The sequence below is a fragment of the Phalacrocorax carbo genome, chromosome 1 (assembly GCF_963921805.1).
Source record: "Phalacrocorax carbo chromosome 1, bPhaCar2.1, whole genome shotgun sequence".
NCBI lineage: Eukaryota > Metazoa > Chordata > Aves > Suliformes > Phalacrocoracidae > Phalacrocorax > Phalacrocorax carbo.
Genome location: NC_087513.1, coordinates 69445745 through 69469528, shown reverse-complemented (window position 1 = coordinate 69469528; position 23784 = coordinate 69445745). Strand labels below are relative to the sequence as shown.

The window sequence follows — 23784 nt, the reverse complement described above, 5'->3', positions numbered from 1 at the left end:
TGCATGATGCTGTCACTAAAATGCCTATGAAATACTGAAAGCCGAAAATCAGTATTATGGTTTCCATCATACATTTTGGGCTCCTATATATTGAAACAATTTGTCAGTGATCTAAGACTGATGTAGGAAAAAATACCTAGTTATTTGTTTATCTCTTTTTCTAAATCCTTACAGTAGTTCCGAGTCTGAGATGGAGGAGGAAGATGAGGAGGAAGAAGACGAACTACTGCTGCCTCAGCAACCCCCTTCAGACCTGGGTGGTGTGCCATGGAAAGAGGCTGTACGTATCCATGCCCTCTTGAAGGGAAAGAGTGAAGAAGAGATTGCTGCTGAGGAAAATCATGAGATTGAGGACAAAGAAGATGAGGAGGAGGAGGAGGAGGAGGAAGATGAAGAGGAGGAAGATGAAGAGGAGGAAGATGAGGAGTCGAGTGAAGGTTAGACAGATTGATTTGTCCTTCCTTTCTGCTAGACAGCTGGGAAAACAGTTGAGTGTTTGCCACGTAGAATGAGAAATATTTGCCTTGGAAAACTTTTCTTCATCTTTCACTTCTTTATTGCTTTGATTTTTGAGGGAGTTATTGTCAATGAAAGCCTTAGGTGAATCGTTCTGGATACAGAAGATCTTTGCCCACAGGGCAGTTACAGCACTAGCACCAACACAATATGCTTCCCATACACCATGCCAACACGTGCAATTCACAGCTTTGTGACAATGTATTGTTTTATTGTTGGGGGTTTCATTAATATTATTATTATTGGGAATTGGATTTGAATGTGCCCTTTGTTCTTTGGCAGCAAGAGCTGGAAGCATTGTAGAGGCAGTGTTTTCAGTTTTGCAGAGTGCCTCACTAGGGGTTTGGTGCCCTGTAACTGTCATCAGGGCATCCCAGAAGCAGCTGCTTGTAGCTCTCCTTAATTAAAAGATGGCCTTGAGAAATCAGGGAGTTGAGGTTGTTCCCATTTTATCTCTGAGGGATTTCTGTGGAAAATCTTAAGGAAAGACTCCTTCCCCTGTGTTCGTCTGAGTTGTCAAAATGCAGAGTTTGTGCTAAGAATAGACATGTTTCCAGTGTTTCACCACCATGCCAGATTTCTTGCTGATCTTGTCTTTGTCTTTGTACTCACATTTCCTTTTTGTGAAGACTACTAGACTCCAAAGAGCTTCTTCGTAAAGGTCTGTGGCTGCCTAATGCAAGCAGAGGTCCAGTTTTTTGAGTCTTAGTGGCAGTTTTGTTGATGAGCTTAGCAGGCTTCTTGGCCACTTTTTCAATGTAGGAGCTGTGTCTCCGTATCTGAAGTCTGTGGAAGTCAAGACTGCTTTTTAAGTATGGTAACGTGCATGTTTTATGTTTAGTCTGCTAAACCATGGTGTTCTTGGACGGACGTTGTTTCATTTGAGAAGTTTTCCTGTCAGATGCTTTGAATACAGAGGGAGCACAGGGAGTTGCTGGATTTCCAGACAATCTCTCTTTCTGATTCTGTCCTTTCTCTTTCTCTCTTTCTCTCTCTCCATCACTTGTGTGTGTACACGCATGTCTGGTGTTATATATGGATGTATGGTTCCCTCTGCTGTAGAGGGGGAGTATTGCCCTTGGGAGAGAGAGCTGCAGCAAGGCCTCTGGCTTCAACGTCTCTCAAATGAAGAGGACACGGGTACATTTAAAGGTACCCACATACCATCTCCAATTCCATTTCCCCAAAGGAGGGGGGAATGTTTTAAAGAGCAGGTCCCACATGAGAAGTTTCTGTGTTTTAATTAATTGCTTTACCAGCTCCCTGAAAACTCATTCGGTAGCTGCTGTTATCTTCGTCTGGTCCAAGTGCCGTATATGAGGTGTGGCATTGCCACTGGTTGTAGGAAAAAGATAAAGCTGCCAAGTACCTCAGGATATCTAGAAAGCCTGGATAATTTGCTACACTGTAATGTGCATGAACAGTTAATCCCCACATATTTAGGAGTTTCAGATTTGTTCCATACACACAGTCTAGTATTGTACCTGTGCCATGGGTCAGACACATGGGACAGGTCAGAAGCACTGCCTGTAGATTGCCTCTGTCAGCAAACTTGCATTTTTTGTTGTTGTCCTTTGTGAGTGTGTGTCTGTGGGGAAAGCTAATCAAGCTATGGCAATCCCTCAAGATTTTTCAAACAGTCATATAATGGGCATAAAATTAATCTGACATTCCAATCTAACTGGTTGTGGTATTTTCCATGGTACATTCTCTTGCAGTTTGTTTCTAATGGTTGGTTTTATGAAGCACTTGGTCCTAATAGCTTATTAATCCTTTATTCCCTCAATGTGGTTCATTAGAGCCAGAATACATAAGAGGAAAATCCAAGTGCCTTCCTGCAGGTAAGAGGGCATATGCAGTTGTCAGACTGCATATTTTGCAGTTTATGGTTGTAAGAACTGTAGCTTAGCTTCTGACCTTTTTTTTTTTAAACAACAAAAAAAAAAAAAGGAAGGCGTGATACAATTTTTTCCAATTTAACTTTTGTGATTATAAGAATGAGAAGTATTAGTAAGATGGCTGAAGAGCATAACTGAAGAAGTTCCCCCTGTTGCAGTTGCTAGTGTGCTTTAGACCTGGCTCCTAAGGAGTTGATTTGCGAGTGGCTTCTAGTTCCATTAACAGTTCAGCATTGATACTTCCTGCTTCTTATAAAGTGCTGGTAGGTGCTACGTTGGAGCTGGAGGGGAAAGCTACCTTTCCAAATATAAGTGCAATTAATGTACAGCTTCCTGCAAAGCTTAGCAGGCAGCCTTGAGAGAAGGCTACACCAGGTGTCGTTTGAAATTCTCAAGCATTTAGACCTCAAGGAAATGTTAGGTTCACCTGTTAGCCAAGCAGCAGTCCTTCATGGCTGGCTGTGCTGCTGTTTATTTACTGGAAAAGGTGAGAAGGAACCAAGTCCTAATCAGGACGGGCTCAGGCCTCTCTGTAGAGACTTGTAGAGTAACTGAAGGTGTGTATGTTACACTGGTCTAAATGCCAGATAAATCCATTTTAAAACATGCAGATCACGTGGGACCTGCTCTTTCTGAGCCTTGCTGAGTGACTATATACTTCTCAGCCACTGCTGGCAAACCTAAACCTTTTAACACAAAATTTTCTGTGGTGATGTAATTGCTAACTCTACTGATCTTGGGGCCTGCATGCGAGTGCTTTGGTACAGAGTGAGAAAAGCCCAGGTTCCTGTCCCTGCAGGATGTCCAGTAGCTCTGGTAGACCATGTGGTTGTGCTAATTGACACGTAAACTCTCTGATGAGGTGGCAGAGACATAAAGCTGTTAAATATTGGCTAAATTGAGAATCCTGCTCTGCATTTGAGTTTGTGCATCTGAACCCTCTTCCCCTTTAATAATAAGCTGGTGATTCTGTCCTTCCTGCAGTTCCTTCTGCCTGTTTCTTCTGCAGTTTTAATGCCAAATCTCACGCATAATCATTCTTGAAACAGAAGTCTCAAACACACTTTGTCATGTCTGGGGAAAACACGGCCGGGAGAGAGGAACTTCGTTAAAACGAGACAGCAGGAAATAATGAGTGTAACCTCTATATGCTGCTAATGTTTCTTGTTTCCTTCAAACACTACTGCACCGTATGAAAATCTAACTGCTTTTGAGGTTCTAAACCGCTGAAACAGTGTTTCGCCTTACTCAGTGGTAATCCAGCTGTTGTGAGAATTGACTTCCTACTTTATAAAGTAAGTGGGCATTTTCCTTTCAGGATGAGTCATTTGCTTTTGAAGACCACTCCTGCAGATGCTGAACACATGTCCCCTGTTGAATGAGTTATTTCATTATGTGTAAATAAAACCTGAGCTATAGTCCCATAGAAGATAGCAATAGAGGCAGGATCTGTGAATATAATATTCACCTCAGGGTAGATGCTCCCAAGGTGAGTATTCTGCAGCAGTTAAACAAGTTGCTTAACAGTGGCTTTAGGTGCCCATTGTTCCCTTTGACACTCCCCAAGTAGTTGAGCTTTGTGTAGGCAGGTAATTGAGGAGTAATGAAATTTCTTTTAAACAAATTCATCTGTGCGACAGGAAGTCCCTTCTGGGGAGGTGGGGGCACTGTTAAGTTATAATGAAAATGCTGTTATTCTTTGGAATAAAATTCTACCCTTCGAATAAGTCAGTCCAAAAGAGCAGGAGTAAACAAAGTAGTGTTTTAAGTGCTAAAGTGTGTGCCAATGTGTGCATATACACACATGTGAAACTCTGAGATCCATCATATAATTCAATTCAAAAGAAAATATGTACCCAGCATAGAAAGGAGTGCTTACCCCAATAGCAGAGAATGAAAAAGACCCTTTGTTTTCGTGCATCAAACTACAATGCAGATTGTCCTTTGCATTTAACAGCAAGATGTCTTTGGCAAAAGTCATAATGAATGGGCTGAAGGAGCTGGAAATTTCTGCTAAACGGGTATTTACATACCACATACTGTTGGACACCCAGAGAATGTCTTTCATTTCAGCGAAGCTGCTTATAGTAGAGATAATCTACAATGATGTTTTAGTAGCATCTCTCTGCCTTCGGAATGGCATTATTCAGCTTTGACGGGAAGTATGAGGAGCGCTGTATTGGTGTATGTGTGCACACACAATGCTGAGCTTTTTCTGTCTATCTTGCAAACTGATCTTAGCCAGTAATATTTTCTTTTCTTCTCTTCTTATTTCCTTTCCTATGATGTGTTACCTTTCCTTTCCACTGTTCTCCCATCTCTTCCTCCCTGTCCTTCATACGCCCTGCCTACAACCTGGTATGCCATGCCCTCCTCCTGCTAGCTGGAAACCTTAGACTGCAGCAGATTGTAAATCCGGTTGATCCTCTGGAGATCCTGGCAGATGTGCACTGGACACACATCCGTGAAAAAGAGGAGGAGGAAAAAATGGTCCCAACCTCAAAGTCCTCCACCTCCAGAGGTAATCTCCCCCAAGCCCTGCACCGTCAATTCCTGGATCATGGTTGCAGCTGTTTAACTCTGTTGCTTCTGCGCCCTTCAAGAGCCGTGTACTTCAGCAGGGGCAGCAGTGATTGAAAGGACTACTTTCAAATTACACTGAAAGTACACTTGGTTAAACAATTTGCTTTTCAGGTCAGTGCCTACTTAAAATGACTGTTTTCTTAGCTCCATGGTGGTGGGACTTCTTCTGACCCATTTGTCTACCTGCTTTGACTTCATAGCATTTTTCCTCACTGCATACATGATTTGATAGTGCTGGCAATCAGCCTTTGGTAACTGACTTTAGGGATAGTAATAGAAGCTGTTGTGCTTCTATTACTCTACGCCTCTTTAGGGAAAGCAGGAGGACTATGTTGTGTAGCTGCTACAGCAAAGATTAAACAGGGTCACCTTGTGTATTGAGCATATTTCTCTGCTGCTGCTGCTTTTCAAAGCATGTAACTGCATCTGGTATTAGTAGGGAATGATGGGGTTCAAAGGGCTTGCAAATCTGATCAGTGGTGGTTTTGACTCCCTGTGTTTAAGATTTGATGGTGTATCTATTTTTTAAAGTGAGGTGTGACCTTTGTGAGTTGTCAGTTACTTGAAGGAAAGCCTTGGAGGGGGAAAATGCCAGTAGTCTAGCTCTCCCATATGTACCTTCTAGCGGTCCCTGCTGACCTTATTCTAGACTATATTATAACGTGTCTTAAGGTAAGTATGCCACAGTTGCTTTACCTATGCAGAAGCCTAGGCTTAATAAATGTTAATCATGGAGTAGATGAGTAGTGGTCTTGTCTCAGAGTCTCATTGCCAGAATTGTAACTGCCAGAATTGTAGAGGGAGTAAGTGTGTTGTGGGAAGGAGTGTCTTTTACAGCAAATGTGAAATTAAGTTAATGACTGATCCCTATTAAAAAAGGTAAGGCCTTTACCTCATGTTGCCTGATCATATTCCATTCCAGATAATTATCTTTTCCTCATAGTTCTAGATGTTTGGTTTTGGTTTTTTAATCCTGGTCCAACTTGATACACAGTTCCAGATCAGTTTGGTTACACTTATGATTGCAGTTTGTAGAATGCACTGGGATTTTCTGGTGTGAAGTCTGGTCTCTACAAATAAGAGACTGGTATTTCCTTCCCACTACAACCACAGAAATAGGCTGTGTTCAACTATCTGTAACATTCAATACTGCTAGAGTAGTTGCTTAGCATTTAAAAACGCTAAGTAAAAAATGTTAACACGGTTTCTTAAGCTTATTACAATTAAGATTTAGATTTTGCTTGAGGGTCTATATCACTGTAGCTTACAAATTTTTCTTTTAATTTGTATTTTATAATTACTGCTTTTCCATAGTGTATTGGTAAAGCTGCCAGCAAAAGATGATCCTTCCAAAATTGATTTTGTGGTCTTTCCAGCTTCCTTTGGGAAAGAAGGCAGTATTTCCTTTCCATCCTCTAAAACCGGGGCAAACTAAGACAATCCCAATCAATAGATTAGCTGCCTCGATTACTTTGTCGTACAGTGCAGGTGTGTGCAGGCGCATCAGCAGTTTGGTTTTTTAAAGGTCTGTTGCCAGTAAGTACTTGCGGATACACTGTAAGTTTTCAGCCTGAGTTCAACAGACAAATTTGTTCCTGGATGAGCTGTATTCTGCGATACAAGGTGTTTGGAGAGCCCGTCAGTAGCAGCAGCAATAGGGTTTGGTGGGAAAGCCTGGTATAGCATGACAATACACAGAAGCCCTTCTCATTATGCTTTGTGCACTCTTCTTCATCTGCTGGCATTTGCACCCAGGCAGTGCAGGTTCTGGAACGCCTGTTATGACCACCCCTCTCTCATTGCTCAGCTCTTTCAACTCTTAGTTTCCCTCCTCTGCAGAGTTTCCAGTGGAGTACGGCAGCAGCAACCTGCTGGTCAGATGTGGTGTTCTTCTGACTGTGTTGTCTGTATTTCCTCTAACATTACAGATCCTAAAGGAAGATTAGGCCCCTGACATTTGTATGTTATCTCTATTTAAATCCCAAGCCTGGAATCTGTTGTTTAACATCTCATAGGTTTTATTCCTGTATTTGCTACTGAAATTTTTCCCTTTGTCACTCTTCTGTTTTAGACGCTTACTGATGGTCTAATTTTGATTTCTTACAATTTATTGTTTTTTAAATTCAGCATCCGACCTTCCCTCCGTACGCCATGAGGCGGTACAGGCGTGGCTGGAGACGGTCCCTGGAGGTAGTTTGGTGATGTTCTATGTTTCCAATGCACAGTAACCCTGCCCGTCTCTTCTCCATGCCTTTAGCAGCTGAGCTGGTACTTTAACCCTGGAACCTACGGCCCTGTCGCTACTGCATGACTGGACGTGGAGGGAGGGAGGAAGGGGTAGTGTGCATGCACGCCTTGCTCAGACAGTCCCTTCTTGCATGAACTAGACATTTGTTGTAACCCTTCTGAAGGCAGGCCAAACAAAGAGGGTATCTTGGGTTTAATAAAGTGGAAGGAGGAATCTAGTTGAGTGCTTCAATTTGCTTTGTAAACTGAAGGCTGGACCAGTTATTCTTCCCTAGCTCCTTGACTAAAAGAACATGGGGCTTTCCTGCAGTCGGAAGATTAAGTGACAGAGAGTGCTTAAAGTGATTGCAGTTCTCTCTAGCAATTACAAACTCTAGTTATCTGGTGAAGAAAACAAGAAAGAATAATAATAAGGTTGAAGCTGGGATCTTTAGGAATAGTGATGGCTGTTGTGTCTCCTTTGTCTTGGGGTTCACGTTATTTAGGAAAGCCTCAGGGAAGCTGAAGGATGGTAGAGCTCAGCTGCTTTTTTTATGTGGTCCTCAAGTTCTATTACAACACCAATGAGCATGAAGGTTCTGGGATTAGAGTAAGGGAGTAAATTTGTGTAAAGCGGTGAAGGTATCTAATCAGTAGAACAGCAGTAGTTTGTGGCTAGGTAGTTGATCTACAGCTAAGTTGCTTTTGGCACATCAGAATAGCTAGCTTGCCTATAAAACTTTGCTTTTGCTGCTGCTTTGGCAAGGCAGCAGTGTTTACAAGATGTCTGCACACGATGCAGTCTGCTCACGGCTGCTAGCTGATATGAACCAAGTGCTGATCCCAGTTTCTGGCTGCCATAGTGTGTAGCTTCTGAGTTATTGTGTGACAGCTTTTGGCCTCTTGCTCCTTATCCTAACTGCATATACGTATATGCACAGTATATGTATAAAATAACCAGCCACCTGCAAACTCGCCATGTCTCTCAAAATGGGATCCACCCTTGCACCAAGTTGTTACTCATCTATGCATCTGAATCTTCTCTTGAGTTTTGTGTACCAACCTATCTAAGAATTGTTTTTCTCCTCTCTCCAACACTCCCTACGTGTGTCACATCAGTTCATGGTTTCTGGATCTGAAGATGCACGTATACATCCGGGTACCAGATATTTCTAACATCAGAGTTTTGAAAAGGATTACTCACATTTGCTGCTACCATAAAACCATCCCATGACATTATTTTCTAAATAACACAAGCTACTGCATACCTAAGTAGCAATCAGACTGGGACACAGTTTGGTTTGTTCAGTAGATTTGTAAATGCCCCTGTGGGCTGTCCAGCCTTTGCCATATGACTCAGTCTCCTATGGTCAACATCTGTAAGATTCTGGATTTTATAAGCTTCTGATGTAAGGGAATAGGCCAGTGCTTTATCACACATAAGTTTAACTTCCTTTTCACAGAGGTTGACAGAAAATAAACTAGCCCGTATGTTTGTCTGTCTTAATACTACAGAGGGGAAAAGCGTGATAAAAGAGAAATTCTGTGGTTGAAGGAAGAAGACAAACCACCCACTGAAGGCTGTATTTTGAAATAAGCAAAAACCTGTATTAGAGAAAGAGGAGAGGCTGCAAGACCTCAGTTTTAGGGAGGGTTGTTTTGTTTTCAAGGTTGTCTTAATTAGCAATGCTAGCATATAAATGGTTCCAAAAGCCACATCGTTACTAGTAAACAAAAAGGATCAGGGCCTACTCCCTGACTCAGAAGAAAGCTGGCAAAGCACAATTCATTCCCATATGGCTTTTGCCATCTTGAATCAAGAGCCTGCATCTGGACTGCCTATTGGGAACAGCCTCTAGCCCTACCATGGGAACTAACTGCTGGGAGTCATGCCAGGAGCCCTCCTAAAGATGACAGCATGACACTGTATGCATTCAGGTCTAGAGACTTGCACTGCTTAGTTTACTGCTAGAGGTGCAACCAAGAAGGTTATAAATATATCTGTTATCCTTATAGGACCATATCCTGCGTGTATAATTAGCAAATGTTGTGCATAATAATACATGCTGACGGTGTATGCATTTGCAATAAGATATACAACAGAGTTAAATGTCTGCATGTTGTTGAACATGAATTGATGCTAACTCGCTGCACAAATCTAAAAATGTAGTTGACAGACTCTGCTGTGGAAAAAGAACTGGAAGTGCTTGCTTCTTTTTTTATATTTAAATTATGTTTTATGAAAATGCTTAAGAAAAAAAGAAAGAAAATCATCCATAGCACTAGAGATAGGACAAGGTGTCATAAGATTTAGGTTTTTTTAAAAAAAATCATTTAATAATGAAATTTAGACCCCACAGTTTGGTCTTGTCCCTCCTCCTGTAATTCAGTCCTGTTGCAAATAGTGATGTCAAATACCCTTTTCAGAGTTATAAATTCAAGAATCTTTTATTTATTTTGACCCAGCAAATCAAATTATGATATGTGACAGAAAAGAAAGCTTTTAATATCTCAATTAATTTGTGACCTAGTTACTTGTACAGCATATCAAGTCTCTTAGACCCTTTTACCAAAGACTACTGTAGTTAAACAGTTTCCAAATGTAATAATGATCAATCCCAGAGCTAGACACTGTCTCTGACTTACACCCTCAAAAGCCTGTTTCAATTTCAAGATGAACAGTTGTGGTACATTGTGAGGTTTCAGTTTTCACCTAGCACACATATGCTGTAAAGTGGTGGTAACTGTTCTGGTGTGGTAAAGAAAAAAATAATCTTCCAGGAAGATGAGTAAACTTTATTCTGGTTTGATGCCCTCCCAGGCCCCTTCTTGTTTAATTTCTCACAAGGCCTGTTGCTCAGAAAAGCCCTGGCTGCTTTCCCTGCAGATGCCTTGGAGATTCCCCAGGGGCAGGCGTTCCCTGGTTTGTTGGCATCTGGAAGTATCATTTCACCATAGATGTCTTTCTGGGTGACACATGTCAGGATTTCTTGTTTTGGAAGTAATTAATAAATATCTCCACTATAAACTGTTGGTACAGTTCAATGTAGAACCTTTTCACTGTATAGTTTGTTTTGGTGTTCTTTTCTTTTTTTCTCAATATTTGAATATATTCTAGCTCCATGTGAGGATAATGATGTGGAGGACGAGCTGGGCACAGAGCCTGCAGACACAGAAGGGCAGGCAGGTGAAGAGGGAGACACGGGTGCAGAGTTGGATGATGGTAGGGTACCACTGTGCATCATTTAAACCTGTTACGTAAAAAGAATTGTGTTAGCAGAAAATACTTTGTATGAGGGTACTTAAACCTGATCTTACGTAGGAGTTTGTTTCAAATAGTCAAGAGGGAGCCAGGAGTGAAGGACAAAAAGAAACAGAAGAGCCTTCAGTGCCATGTACAATAAATTTCTCATGTCCTCTCACCATCTGCTAACTAGAGGGCTTGGTCTTGTGTCCATATTCAGTACTAATCCTGCTGAATAACAGAAATAGAAGTAAATTTGTGAAAAGTCCACAATATTATGCCAAAAATCTTACCTTGGTAGTGTAAAATGAACTGTATATGCCAGAAAATGTTGAAAAAATTCCAGAAAACTGGTAAGGTATGACTTCAGTTCCTTATTTAGTTATTTGTACTAACAGTCCATCATTTACTGCTTAAATAACTCTAATTAACACACACAAAAAAGGAGTGAAACATTTAGGTGTTCAGGTTATGAGAATGATTAGCACCGTGTGAATAGAAAGAAAAGATTATGAAAGATTTTTAAATAATAGACAGATATCCTGATGGGCTTGTATCCAAGAGCTCTTGTTTTTTCCCCTGCCCTATCCATGATCAGATGACATCGCATCCGATGCAGAAGCTGAGTTTCGCTTACGTCAAGGTGGCTTAGAAGAGCCAGAACTAAAAGTCTCTGAAGATGAGGATGATGAAGAAGGAGCAGAAGGTGCTTCCTGCAGTGTGACAGAAGGTAATAGCTTTCCCATCAGTGTTCGAATGATTGTAATTGCATTTGAGATAGTCTATACATTTGTTAGATTTAGAGAAGACAGTATCTTGGATTTGAACCATCTCAATACTCTGAGTGGCATGCTTGCATTAACATTTTGAGAAGAATGTTCTGAATCCATGAAATACAGCTTCCTAAAGTGCAGAAAACCCATCTAACTGCTTTTCTTATAGAAGTTTTTCCATTAAAAAGCTTGCAGCATTTTGGACATTTGAAAATTTTTGTCTGGTTCCAGATACCCAATCTAGAATTTGTAAAAAGGTGAGAGATTTGTCACTAATTCCTGTGTGAAACATTAAAAAAAATATAGAATATAAGTGGTCTCATGTGTTTTTGGAAACATTTGTGCTTTCCCTAGATCCATGCAAGCCTTCCATCCCTATCCAGTCATCTAGTGACAGTGTTCTTCCTCTGTCTCCAGCTGATAGTCCCAAAGCAAAACAAGCAGAGGTAAGAAAGGGCTTCTTTGAAGTTTTCTACTTACTACGTGTAGTTCAATAGAACAGTTTGTTGGCTGAAGTGATGAGGACTGACAGCACTGGGCTTTCCTCCTTTCCTGTCCATATAATTTATGTTGATCTTCTTGAAATCCAACTTCATTTAGACTTAAAAAATAATGTACTATCTTTCTTTCCTATCTTCAGAGTGCAGTGGCTCTGTTACAGTCACACAAGTTCCCATCACAAAGCCCCCAAAAGAATGATATAGGATATTTGAATTTCAACGTGCAGTTAACAAGAGAGATATGTATAATGCATGAGGGGAGCTATAAGTAAGGTGTTGCCCATTTTTCCTAGTTTGGCTATCTTTTCTGTACCAAAACCAAATTCTGTATCAAAATTATATTTGTATTACTTAGTAGTAACCAAAGCAGTGCTTATTTATTCCAGAGCAACAACATAGCTCAGCTTAAGGAAGTGAGACAAGTCAATGATGTACTGTCATGTTGTCAGCCCTGGAGTCACCATGCAAGCATACTGTGGTGTTTCCAGCTACTGATGTGTAAGAGCAAGAAGTACATGACCCTTAAAATGTTCAATTCAAATTTTTCCCTCCCAAGCATATGTTTTTAAATAATTACTAAAAGATTAAACTTTATCCTAGAGAGTTTTGTCATAAACCAGTTTCCTTTTATGATGGACAGATTATGGGATAAGGCTGGTTTGTTGGTCTGTAACAATTGCTGACAACATTAACTTTTTATTAAAATTAAGGTGGTTTTTTTTTTTTTTCCCAGGACCATCTAATGATTCTGTTAGACGTAGTTACTGTTTATATCAGGACAGTGCCTAAACACGGTAGTCAAGACCTGGGTGTTTAACATGTCTCATACAAGCACACAGATAGAGAGGGTCATGCTCTAATGGTCATATGTCAGTTAAACCACGCTGTCTGCATTCAGCAGAAAGCTGGTGCAAAAGATGTCATCAGAAAGAATACCAGAACTCAATAAGAGGAGTCTACTGCCAAAGGGTTAAATTGTAAAACAACGGATTGTGCTACTGAGTAAAATGGATGTAGGAGATGAAAAACAAGGCTTCTCAGACCATTAAGGGTCAAGGGAATCACAGCCTTATTTACTCTTAAGAGAGAAAGCACCCCTTGCTTTAAGAAAACATTACAGCAGCTGCTAGGCAGCAGAAAGTGCTGTACTGATGTGAGCTGGAGAGGCTTGCATCAGATCTGTCTGAGGTGAGGGACCACCACAATACACAGAGCTGGAGATTCAAAGGGAGAGCAGGAAAATATAGAAATAGATTTCTGGAAGTTGGTTGAGTGTTTTTTTCTTCCAAAAATTAAATTTGCCGCCTTGTCATCTACAAAGGACAGTTTATACAATGGGGCAGAAAAGTGAACCATATCTGATAAGAAACCTAAGTGATGTTCCAGGCTTGCGAATGGGATGCCACACGTGGGTTTTTTCATATTTTGGTACTTGGATGGTGTCCTTATTGCTAACTTTGTTAAAAGGAAAAAAAAATGGAACAGTATTCTAATATGCGCAGTGACTATTAGTATTTCCCTTTTTCATTTTTTTATAGGATATAAAGGATCCCCTGGCTGAAGTATCCCATGCAATAAAATCTCCAGAGGCACGCTTTTTTCCTGAGCCTTTCATTCTTGAAGAAGGACCAAAGGATGAAATTCCCAAAGACAGGAAGGTTAAGAGTCCTTTGGTGCCACCATCTCCAGTGTTATCCCAGCCAGTTGCATCACCAGAAGCCATTGCACCTACATCACTAGCAGAGTCTCAGCCAGCAGCACCAACATTGGCTTCAACCCCAACATCGTCTCAGATGCCTATCTGTTCCCAGCCTTTGCCTTCTTCCGAAACATCCATTCCATCCCCAGTGGAGTCTCCAGTATGTTTCCAACCTGTCCCAGCCTTAAAGTCTAGTCCTTTAGCCAAACTGGTCCTTCGGGGCCAGGATAGTGAGGTGGAAAAACTGGGCAGCCCTACTACTGCAGAAGAAGCCCTGAAACGGAGTAACCTTGTAGAAGAGTTCTGGATGAAGAGTGCTGAAATCCGGAGGAGTTTAGGGCTCACCCCAGTAGACAGAAACAGACGCTCAGAGACGAACTTCACTGTATCTGCCCTTGAGACAACTCCTCTGAAGACTTTTAATAGTGAGAATATTTCAGGGGATGAAAGGATCCAGCTTGTGAAACCGCAGCCTGCCCCAAGAAGACAGGGACTGTCCAAATTAGAAAATGAGCAGATTTCTCTGCTCACTCCAAAATCTCCATCAGAAAAAGAGCTAAAGAGTTCCAGTGAAGTAAGGAGAGATGTATCCAGCAGTTCTGGACTTGGCCTTCAGGAGAGCTCATCTAACATGAGAACTATGGCTAGCCAGAGCTTCAACACTTCTGACTCTACCATGCTTACTCCTCCATCAAGTCCACCACCACCACCTCCTCAGGGTGAAGAACCAGCCACTTTGCGTAGAAAGAGGCATCAAGCAGTCTGGCAGAATGAGGTTGAAGCCAGGTCACCTCCAACACCAGCATCAACACCTCCTGTGCCCCCACGTCATGAGCCAACCTCTCCTGCCAAAGAGTCAACCCAGGCCAAAAAAGACGATGTGCGGAAGTCTTTTGCAGAGAGTGTGGATGAGATTCCGTTTGCTGATGATGTAGAAGACACATATGATGACAGAACAGAGGACTCAAGCCTTCATGAGAAGTTTTTTACACCTCCTACCAGTAGGCCAAGGCCAGAGAAAGCACTGCTTTTGCCCCTTGTCAAAGAAAATGGTGGTCCACCCTCAATGGAAGGAGGGGTTAACCAAAAAAAGAGAGTGTTGCCTGAAATTTCTGCAGAGGCCAAGGAGCTTGCTGAAGAACGAATGAGAGCCAGAGAGAAGTCTGTCAAGAGCCAAGCATTGCGTGATGCCATGGCTAAACAGTTGTGTAAGATGAAAGATATGGAGATGGCTGCAGCTACTGCTGCTGGGGCCACAAGGGCACGAAAGACATCTTCTATGCCCTTGAAGACCAAAGAGTTGTTTTATGACTCTCCAAAGCATCTGGCCTTGAAAATAGCAGAGGGATCCACACGAAAGTATGATGCTGCTAGTGAGAAGTTCTCCACTCCCGCTGCTGATGTGACTGGACCTGAAGGGTCTGTAACCTCTTCAGAAGGCTCCAGTGGGAAGAGTAAGAAAAGAACTTCTCTTTTCTCCCCTCGTAAGAACAAAAAAGAGAAGAAATCAAAAAATGACAGCAGGCTTTCTGACAAATCTAGTGGTGGGACAGAGGAATCGACAAAGCCTAGGTCATTATGGAAGTCTGTTTTCTCTGGGTATAAGAAAGACAAGAAGAAAAAGACTGATGACAAATCCTGCCCAAGTACTCCCTCGAGTAGTGCCACCGTGGATTCTGGCAAGCACAAAGGTTCTCCATTTATTACAGCTGCAGGTATAATTAATATGTGCCTCTGCTCTGTCTCCTTTTCCTACAGCCAAGTATCCTTGAAAGTGAGTTTGGCTTACTTTTTCATTCTGCTACTGTGCTGAATGACAGTGCTCCCCAGTGTCAAATGGGCAGATCAAGATAAGTGCTAGCAATCAGAATTGTATGTTTCCATATTGACAGAATTAGTTGATATGCCATTTGTCGTGGTTTAGCCCCAGTCAGCAGCTAAGCCCCACAGAGCCGCTCGCTCACTGACCCCTAGTGGGATGGGGGAGAGAATCAGAAGAGTAAAAGTGAGGAAACCCATGGGTTGAGATAAAGATGGTTTAATAGGTGAAGCAAAAGCCGTGTGTGCAAGCAAATCAAAACAAGGAATTTATTCACTACTTCCCATTGGCACACAGGTGTCCAGCCATCTCCAGGAAAGCAGGGCTCCATCACATGTAACAGTTACTTGGGAAGACAAACACTATCACTGTGAACATCCCCCCTTCCTTCTTCTTCCCCCAGCTTTATATGCTGAGCATGATGTCATATGGTGTGGGATATCCTTTCGGTCAGTGGGGGTCAGCTGTCCCAGCTTTGTCCCCTCCCAGCTGCTTGTGCACTCAGCACAGCATGGGAAGATGAAAAGTCCTTGACTAGTGTGAGCACTACTCAGCAACAACTAAAACATCTCTGCATTATCAATGCTGTTCTCAGCACAAATCCAGAACACAGCCCCATACTATCTACTATGAAGAAAATTTACTCTCTCCCAGCTGAAAACAGGGCACCTCTGAAAGAAAAAGGATCATTTAAAAAAAGCTTCACTCTCACTATGTACAAGGCACATCTGTTTTCTGCCTGAGACTAATTTGAGAAATAAGTGCTGCTTGTTGGAATCACGTTTTTTTTTGTGATATTTCATGTCTATTTTAAATCTGATCGTCATCTTTTCCTTGGGTGGTCTGTTCTCTTTCTTTCAACCTGGCTCCGTGGATGCTTAAGACTGCAGAGATGCATTTACTCCTGTGTTCTCAGTGATCTGGCAGTAAATCTCTCATATGCCATCAGTGCAGGTGGAGATGTTTAATTGCATCTTGTGATACAGTAAATAAGTTAGCCATAAATGTGATCAAAAGTGAACGTGTTACATTTCTCTGGCCTTGTACAAACAGCCAAAATAGTGCCAGCTGCTGTCACCCAACTGCTCTATCTGTGGTAAGAGCATTGATATAGTACAAAGGGAGAGTCATGACAGTTATTTCTTACAGCATTTGCAGAAAGTGATGCTCTCTTAGAATGAAGCTTCTAACAAATATTGATAATTTTGTGGAGCTGTGCTTCTCTGATCACTCTGTAATCCCAGGCAAGCGAGACTGGCATAGGAGGAGTATTTCTGAATCTCAGTCAAACAACTTATCAACTGAGTTCTGAAATGTTTACAGAAAGAATAGTTACCACTTCTCTAACTTCCCTTTTTTATTCCTGGCTTCTCAGATTTGCAGCTCCGTCACCACCTGAGTTTCTCAGAAGACTCTGACCTCTCCAGTGATGATATTCTGGAACGCTCCTCCCAGAAATCCAAGCGAGAGGTAGGCAGATGGAAAATGCATTTTAGATGGATCTAGCATTGTGCAGATCACAGGCTCAGAGAACCACATTAGAAACTTGGATGGCTAATTTTATTGTTCTTACTGTTTCTTTCGTGGAACAGGCTTTCCCGTAAGTTGCCTGACTGTTCTGCCTAAAATAAGTTGGTTTCACTTGGTTTCACAATTGCAAGCTACTCCCCACTCATAACACATGAAGGATCTGTTGTCTCACTGTGACATTACTTTACAATGAATATTACCGTCAGAATAGTGAATTTTGTCCCTGTTGTGAGCATGCCAATGATCTACAGAAAACAGGCATTTAATGTCAAAAGAGTAAATGTCACTCTCTAATGTTATTGCAAAAAGATAACAATGCGATAGTTCTTACTTTTTGTCAGGGTACGCTTTTAGGATATTATTTTACCAGCCTCTTTGATAGATTGAAGTGGTAGAATTCCAAGCAAACTACAGACAGGAATGTACTTTTGCATACATCAAGAACATAGTCAAGATAGATCATCAACTAAAAGGTAAGCTGCAAGCTGCAGTTTTGCAACTCATGCAGGTTTGGTTATTTTTCCTGGGAGAAGAGAATGTGTACAGTCTGAATTAGTACCCCCTCTTTCTGGAGAAAAGATGAGCACTCAGCTGTTTCTTCCATTTTGACCCTGTTTTCTTTGGGGACTTAGGGTCACAGAATCATAGAATCATTTAGTTTGGAAAAGACCTTTAAGATCATTGAGTCTGTTGCTGAGTATTTCCGTATGTCTGTGTGTGTAGGTAACACCTGTGAAGCTGAAATACACGGCAGTGAGCCCCTATGAAATGCCGGTATATAGGGGTTGGTCTTAGCGTGGTGTTTTCAGTCAAGTGTGGTCTGGTATGAACTCTGCTTCTTCTGAGAGAGCTGTTTCTTGTTCCTGACCAGCCTTCCCTAGCTAGTGCTATAACATCATATTGTAAGAGATATCAATGGCTTTCTAGCCAAAATAGTTTCACTTTAAATGGTGTTTTAAGGAGGTTACAGGGGAGGAAAGAGAAGACACCAGTGTGGTCTCCATGAAAGCCCAGATAGAAAAATACATTTAGTTTATTTGCACATATTTATATGTGGAAAATACATGGTGAGAGCCAAGTGCCAAAGTTAGTTGCTTTTAAACTATTTATTTCAATTTTAGGATGGCACTGTTAATGCAAAAATAAGTGAAAAATGTATGGAACTGTTCAATCATAGTAATGGGGAAGAGCCCTTCTTTCATTCCTGAGAGCTTCTAAGTTCTGCTAGACGAAGCTTGCAAGGTTTGGAGGAATAAGTAGGGATTTCATTGACCCCTCAGAACACTAAGGCCCTTCTGGCACTGAGGAATGAAAAATGTGTTCCCCCTGTCCCTTCCTGGTGGTGCCTTGTTCACATGTTAAAAAAACTTGGGAAGAAGAGAGCATCTGAGAGGGCTGTGTCCCACACACAGTGGTCTGTGTCTCCTGTCTCAAACCTGTCATCCAGTGTGCACAAATCAGTCTCAAATGACAGGATCTAGTTGATACTTGGCTCACATGGCAAAGGTATGAAAGTACTGCAAATTGAAGTGTCATAGGAAATGTGCTTTATGTATATATAGTGGAATGAATTAGAATAATTAATTTAAGGCTGGTGGAAGGAGTTGATGAAGTAGGAATTTTCTGTATTTACTTACCTCTCTTTTAATCTCTCTCCCTAGTTGATCTAGATCTCTTCTGAGAGGAAGTTTATTTTGGTTTTATTTTATTCCCTTTTTTCTCTCCCCCTTCCATTCCTTCTTGCATGCCCTCAAGGCATTTCATGAGAAATTCTGCATTTTCCAAGAGATGCAGAAGAATGAGGTACCTGTGCCTAGCAGAGGACAGATATGCAATACAGGGGGTTCAGATAAGAGTTACAGTTACCATTCTGCCCTGTAAGCACCTTCAGGAGGCAGCAGGGCTTCGGTATGGTCCATGCTTATTTTCAGACTTCAGTATGCTTTGATGGTTCCTTTTTTTCCTGCACTGAGCTACTTTGATTTAAAATGGCTTTTGCAGAAAAAGAGAACTCATCATTAAGCATTGGAGGGATAGGTGACAGTGGCAGATGCCTAGTATCCTAATACTAAAAATATCTCACCAGCTCTGCCAAGGGTACAGTGGTAGTGTCTCATTTTCTCCCATTTGCTGTTGCTGAAGTTACGTTAAGAATTTCTTTGCTCAGCATCTGCCTATTTTCTAAAGAACAGTTTTGAGAGGAATATTTAGGGCAAACAAATCTGACAACTCTGCTTACCTAGTTTTATTGCATCCTATCAAAGGATGTAGAACATACATGCAAACACTGGAATGCCTTGCTATCAAAAAAGAAATGTCAGTGAACTTTGAGACTGACTAAACCAGGTTTCTACTGATTTGGAGTGGGGGTTATATTTTTTTAAGTTACAAACTGCCTGCTACTTATTATGGGTAAGAGTTGACTTCCTGTGTGCCATATAACTTTTATGTGAACCCCTTCTCTAAACTGAAATTCTGCTTGTGCTGCCTTTTTGGTAACTGTAGTAAGCCTGCTTCCCAGACAGCTTCTCTGTTTAGTCTGTTCTTTGTGATCAGCAGTCAATTAATTCAGTGTTGTTTAATGTAGTGTCTTTCAAGAGAAGCATCTTGTAAAGAATTCCTGATGTAAATGCCCCATGAGTCTTGTGTTTATAGGTGTGTGTCATTGTGTGTGTGTGTTTGTCGTTGTTCTGTACAATTGTGGTTTTGTGATCAGATTTGCTTTTTACTGCTGCAGGTAGCTAGCTTTTTACTGAAGTTTGCATACATGCTGAAGTTGTTCTATGGCTTTTCATTTGCGACTCTTTTTAGTTAATTGAATGTGAAAATGCAAAATGCTGGCTGCTCGCCCAGAATGGCACAATGCCCTCTGTAATTCATTACACAAGGGAAATTCACCTCTGTTGTAAACCCTAGGTAGTTTACTTACCTTGTTTTCGGGTACAGGGAACATAGAACATCCTTGGATAGAGAAGGTAGTTATTTCTCCTCCTCTTCTCCTCCTCTTCTCCTCCTCAATTTTAGCTCCTCAGGCTCTCTGGAGGCTCTCTTTTTAGACAGGGAGATTCCATTACCATAGGACACATAACCCACTCTGAGCCCATCTGGTGTTTCTTCTGTCACAAAGCAGTGAGGAAGACTTATGACATTAGTTAAATGCAAATGATAATTTCTATGAAATATAGATAATTTAAAACCATGAAATAAACACAGTTCCTAGGACAGGTTGTAAATCATATTGTAAATGTGGCGCTGTGTGACAGAGTAATATATGGTTGGCTGAGCCAGTTCAGACCAAACATGCCCTATCATAAGCAATTATTCCAAATCCTAAGCCAAAATTTTGTATGTGTATGTACACATACTTGCTCAGTGGACATTAAAACCATAGGTAGACAGAGGCCAAATAATACCTCTAGAAAAAGGCATTTCCAAGGTAACTGTATATTCAAAGAGGCTGCCAAAGAGAATTGTCTTCAGGAGAGTGCTAGAAACTTGATTTTGCGGGCAGAAGTTCCATTGTGCTTCATCAATCTGGGTCACGTTCAGCATTTGCACAATTTTGTTTCATTTAAAAACAGCTTTGTTTTATTACTGTGCATCTGTTTTCAATGTTTAACTGATTTTGCTTCATTTTGTACGTTTTTATGTTTTTTTCCTTTACCATTCCCCCTTTAAAGTCGATTTATGTACCACACGCCTTGGCATTCAAGAGATCATATTCGTCAAAGGTAGTGTCTCCATTCCCACTAGTTGGCCATTGTTGCATTGCATGTCCCTATATTAACCCATTGAATCCATAGCTACCCATCACATGTGCACTAACATCACAAAAATTGACTGTGCATGCGTGAGATGTTAGCAGACATGGACAGCAAATTCTTTGTAGAGGTTGTCAACAAAAAGTGTGTTAAGCTCTGGATTGTCTGTCTGGTTAGAATGCATGCGATTAGCAGTGCACAGCAATGCACCGCTGCACAGAGTGATGTGGATGATCTTCGCGCTTCAGAACAAATTGGTTTTCAAGGCAATCAAATATGTATGCCTATTCTTTTGTTTTTGATACTTCAAATATGAGTTCAATTGAATTGTCACACTTTAATCAGCATCCTTCAAAATTGTTAAGTTCACTGAAATCTTAGTGAAACTCTATATCAAGCTAAAATCAAGACAAAAATTGCATTTCTCTTTCAGGAATGTTGCTTTCTGAAATTCTTATTGTCCTGTCTTCACAGTCACAACAGTGTTACATGGGATAGGAAAGTCACACCCTCTACCACTTTACCTTCTGATTTGGGTATCATTGTGGATTTTGTGCTTTAGAAAAAGAAAGAATCAGTAAAGTGTTCACTTCTTGGAATTTTAACGATGGTGCTTGCTAACCACCTGTCTGAAGGATTTTTATTAGAGCTGTGATCGTACTTTAAGCTCTGTTCACTGAGAACAATAAACCAGCTGTAGTCTGACCAATGCGGCAGTACAATAACTAGATAAAGCAAATTTCAGGGTGGTCTGTCTTAACATTTTGTCCTTAAAGTTGACTGTCCATGGAGAAGATCTCTTTCCAGAAGTAGAAGACGTGTTTGCAGCTGTCCCTTAAAACTTACATAAATGTATGTGGGAAGAGAGTTCTTTTCTTCACTGTAGTTCACTTAATGCAGCTGTGAAGTTTCTTTGACACTCTTAAAGGTCTATGAGAGGAAGCCCTCCTAGACTACAACACAACCAACTAGTGTAACCAGTAAGACACTAAACCCCCTTTCAGTAATGTTAAAAAGGCTTACTTATTTTTAAACTAGTTTCACTGAGAGAAAAGACAAGGAGGAAGTACTTTTCTTTTTCTATAAACATTGCCTTTCTCCTTTTGGATGGCTTCTGTTGTTGTAATATTCTAGTTTTAGTTTAGGTGTTATTTGCTCTGTTTTACACCAGCCAATTCTGTGGGGTTGCTCCTGAGATGGGATTTCCCATCTCACACCAGAATGTCATCTGGTTTCAGATGTCATGTCATTCTGGCTTTCAGATGTCTTTTTGCCTTCTTGATTCATAGAATAGTTGCACATATTTACACAAGTAGTCATTACCAAATACACCAGTATAACTCACAACTATGGATGCTCTTGCTCTAGAATAAAATAAGGAGAAAGGAATACCAGTACAACTACACTAGTCTGTAATAATTTCTTAGCTTATACTGCTGTAACTGTTGACGTAGACAGGACTTTATCCTCTTTTAAAATTAAATCAAGGTGACCCCTCTATATGGTACTCATTGATTTAACTAAATCCATTTGGCTAAATCTATTGGGAAATATAATAAAAATTGATTTGATCTTTGGGGAGAGGCTTCATATACCAGTGGAAGACAGGGGTGGGACATTATGTAAAAACACAGGTTTGCAGTTGCCTTATGTGCTGCTTCACTCCTGATTTGACCCTGAAATTGTTGCTCACTGCATTGTGAACACCTTTGCTACGGAAGCTTGACTTTTGACACAGCCATGGCAAAGACAGAACACCGCCCTTCTGAGATTTTGGAAGAAAAAATGGTCACCCCTCCCCCCATACCTCTGAGCATGCAAATAAAATCTGCCCCTGTTTTTCCTTCCTTCAGAGAGCCTACACAGAAGAGGAACTGAATGCTAAGCTGACCCGGCGAGTACAGAAGGCTGCCCGTAGACAAGCCAAGCAAGAGGAGCTAAAGAGGTTACACAGAGCTCAGGTAGTGTCTCACAATCATCTTGACATGGCAGCCAGTTAACTCTATATGAAAGCACCATGGTCCTGACGTTCTTCTGAGTGTGTCAGAAGGGGATCCAGAGATGGAACATACTTCTATTTCTACATGATTGTCCCTGCTCCTACTCCCTCTTTCAAATTTGATACCGTGTGACAGACAGGGCAAGAATGGTTGAAATGTATCACGGAAGTTTTACAGCAAGAAAAACAACGATTGTAACAGCTTTCTAGCTGGAGATGAGTGAAGCATCATGCACCAAATGGAACAGTGATAGTCAGATAATACCCGATGAAGCTGCACGTATCATTGCTTTGCTAGATTATGCTGCTGGGTGAAGTGTTACCAAATTAACCTTTAATTACCAGAGAATCTGTTGGAAAACTGCTGGCATTATCTATAGGTGATGGGATTTGTTTAAAACTTGAGGCAGGGGCTCAGCTGGCTGAATAGCATCACCTTTCACTTCAGTGTTTAGGAAGGTGGTTGGAGTTGTAGCAAATAAGTGAGTATCAAAGTGTTTGCAGAATTAAGGGATAGGATGCAAGGGGGTGGGGCGGAGGATGTTGGCCCTGGAGGGACTTTGATGCTAGCCTTTGAAGCGGTTTGCTTTTGAAGCAGTGTATTGTTGAATACAAATACTTGCTTTTGAAAAGGCCAGTTTGACTGAAGTCACTTAGTGATGGATGAGAACTGCAGACAGAGCAGGAGAATTGCTGTTGGTGAAGTTCTGCTGTATTCTTCTCTGAACAGATCATCCAGCGGCAGCTTGAACAAGTGGAAGAGAAGCAGAGGCAACTCGAGGAGAGAGGGGTTGCTGTGGAGAAGGCCCTTCGGGGAGAAGCAGGTATCCGTCAGAACTTGGTTTGGTCTTTAATGTTTTCTTATCAAGTGCTTGTACAGTAGTCCATAGCTGCTTGGATTTTAGAGGCAATTGGACCATTATAGCCTAGATATAGAGTCCAATGTAAATCCATTCTCCCTTTTCTACCATCTTTTTGAGGCCTTGTTATTCCTGCATTTCTTCTAATTCTGGGACTTCCCTATTGTCAGAGACTTAGTTTGCTTGTCTTTGCCTGAGGCTTAGGAGGTAGTTCTCCAACTATTAATAATGGCTGCCTCACTGTTTCTGCGTATTACGGGAAATTACAGCTAGAAAATTGCAGGGGTTTCCTAGCTGCAGTACACATAAAGCTGTCACAGTAAGAGAACCTTGTTTGTATGTTAAGGAAGTAATTGTGAAATTGTGTGTGCTTTCT

General features: G+C 41.2%; 1 protein-coding gene across 3 annotated transcripts in view; it reads left to right on the top strand.

Annotated features, from left to right (window-relative positions):
- Positions 1-23784, top strand: part of MICAL3 (microtubule associated monooxygenase, calponin and LIM domain containing 3) — a 167782-nt gene that overhangs the window by 120973 nt on the left and 23025 nt on the right. Inside the window, exons 27-38 of one of the 3 annotated variants that reach the window (XM_064458735.1) lie at positions 175-437; positions 1579-1668; positions 4798-4935; positions 7125-7187; positions 10342-10446; positions 11066-11197; positions 11595-11686; positions 13279-15154; positions 16634-16728; positions 20469-20519; positions 22403-22510; positions 23279-23372. In XM_064458735.1, coding sequence (XP_064314805.1) covers positions 175-437; positions 1579-1668; positions 4798-4935; positions 7125-7187; positions 10342-10446; positions 11066-11197; positions 11595-11686; positions 13279-15154; positions 16634-16728; positions 20469-20519; positions 22403-22510; positions 23279-23372 — 3107 coding nt within the window. The remainder of the gene's footprint in view (positions 1-174; positions 438-1578; positions 1669-4797; positions 4936-7124; positions 7188-10341; positions 10447-11065; positions 11198-11594; positions 11687-13278; positions 15155-16633; positions 16729-20468; positions 20520-22402; positions 22511-23278; positions 23373-23784) is intronic. The other 2 variants (XM_064458716.1, XM_064458725.1) reach the window with 2 other exon arrangements.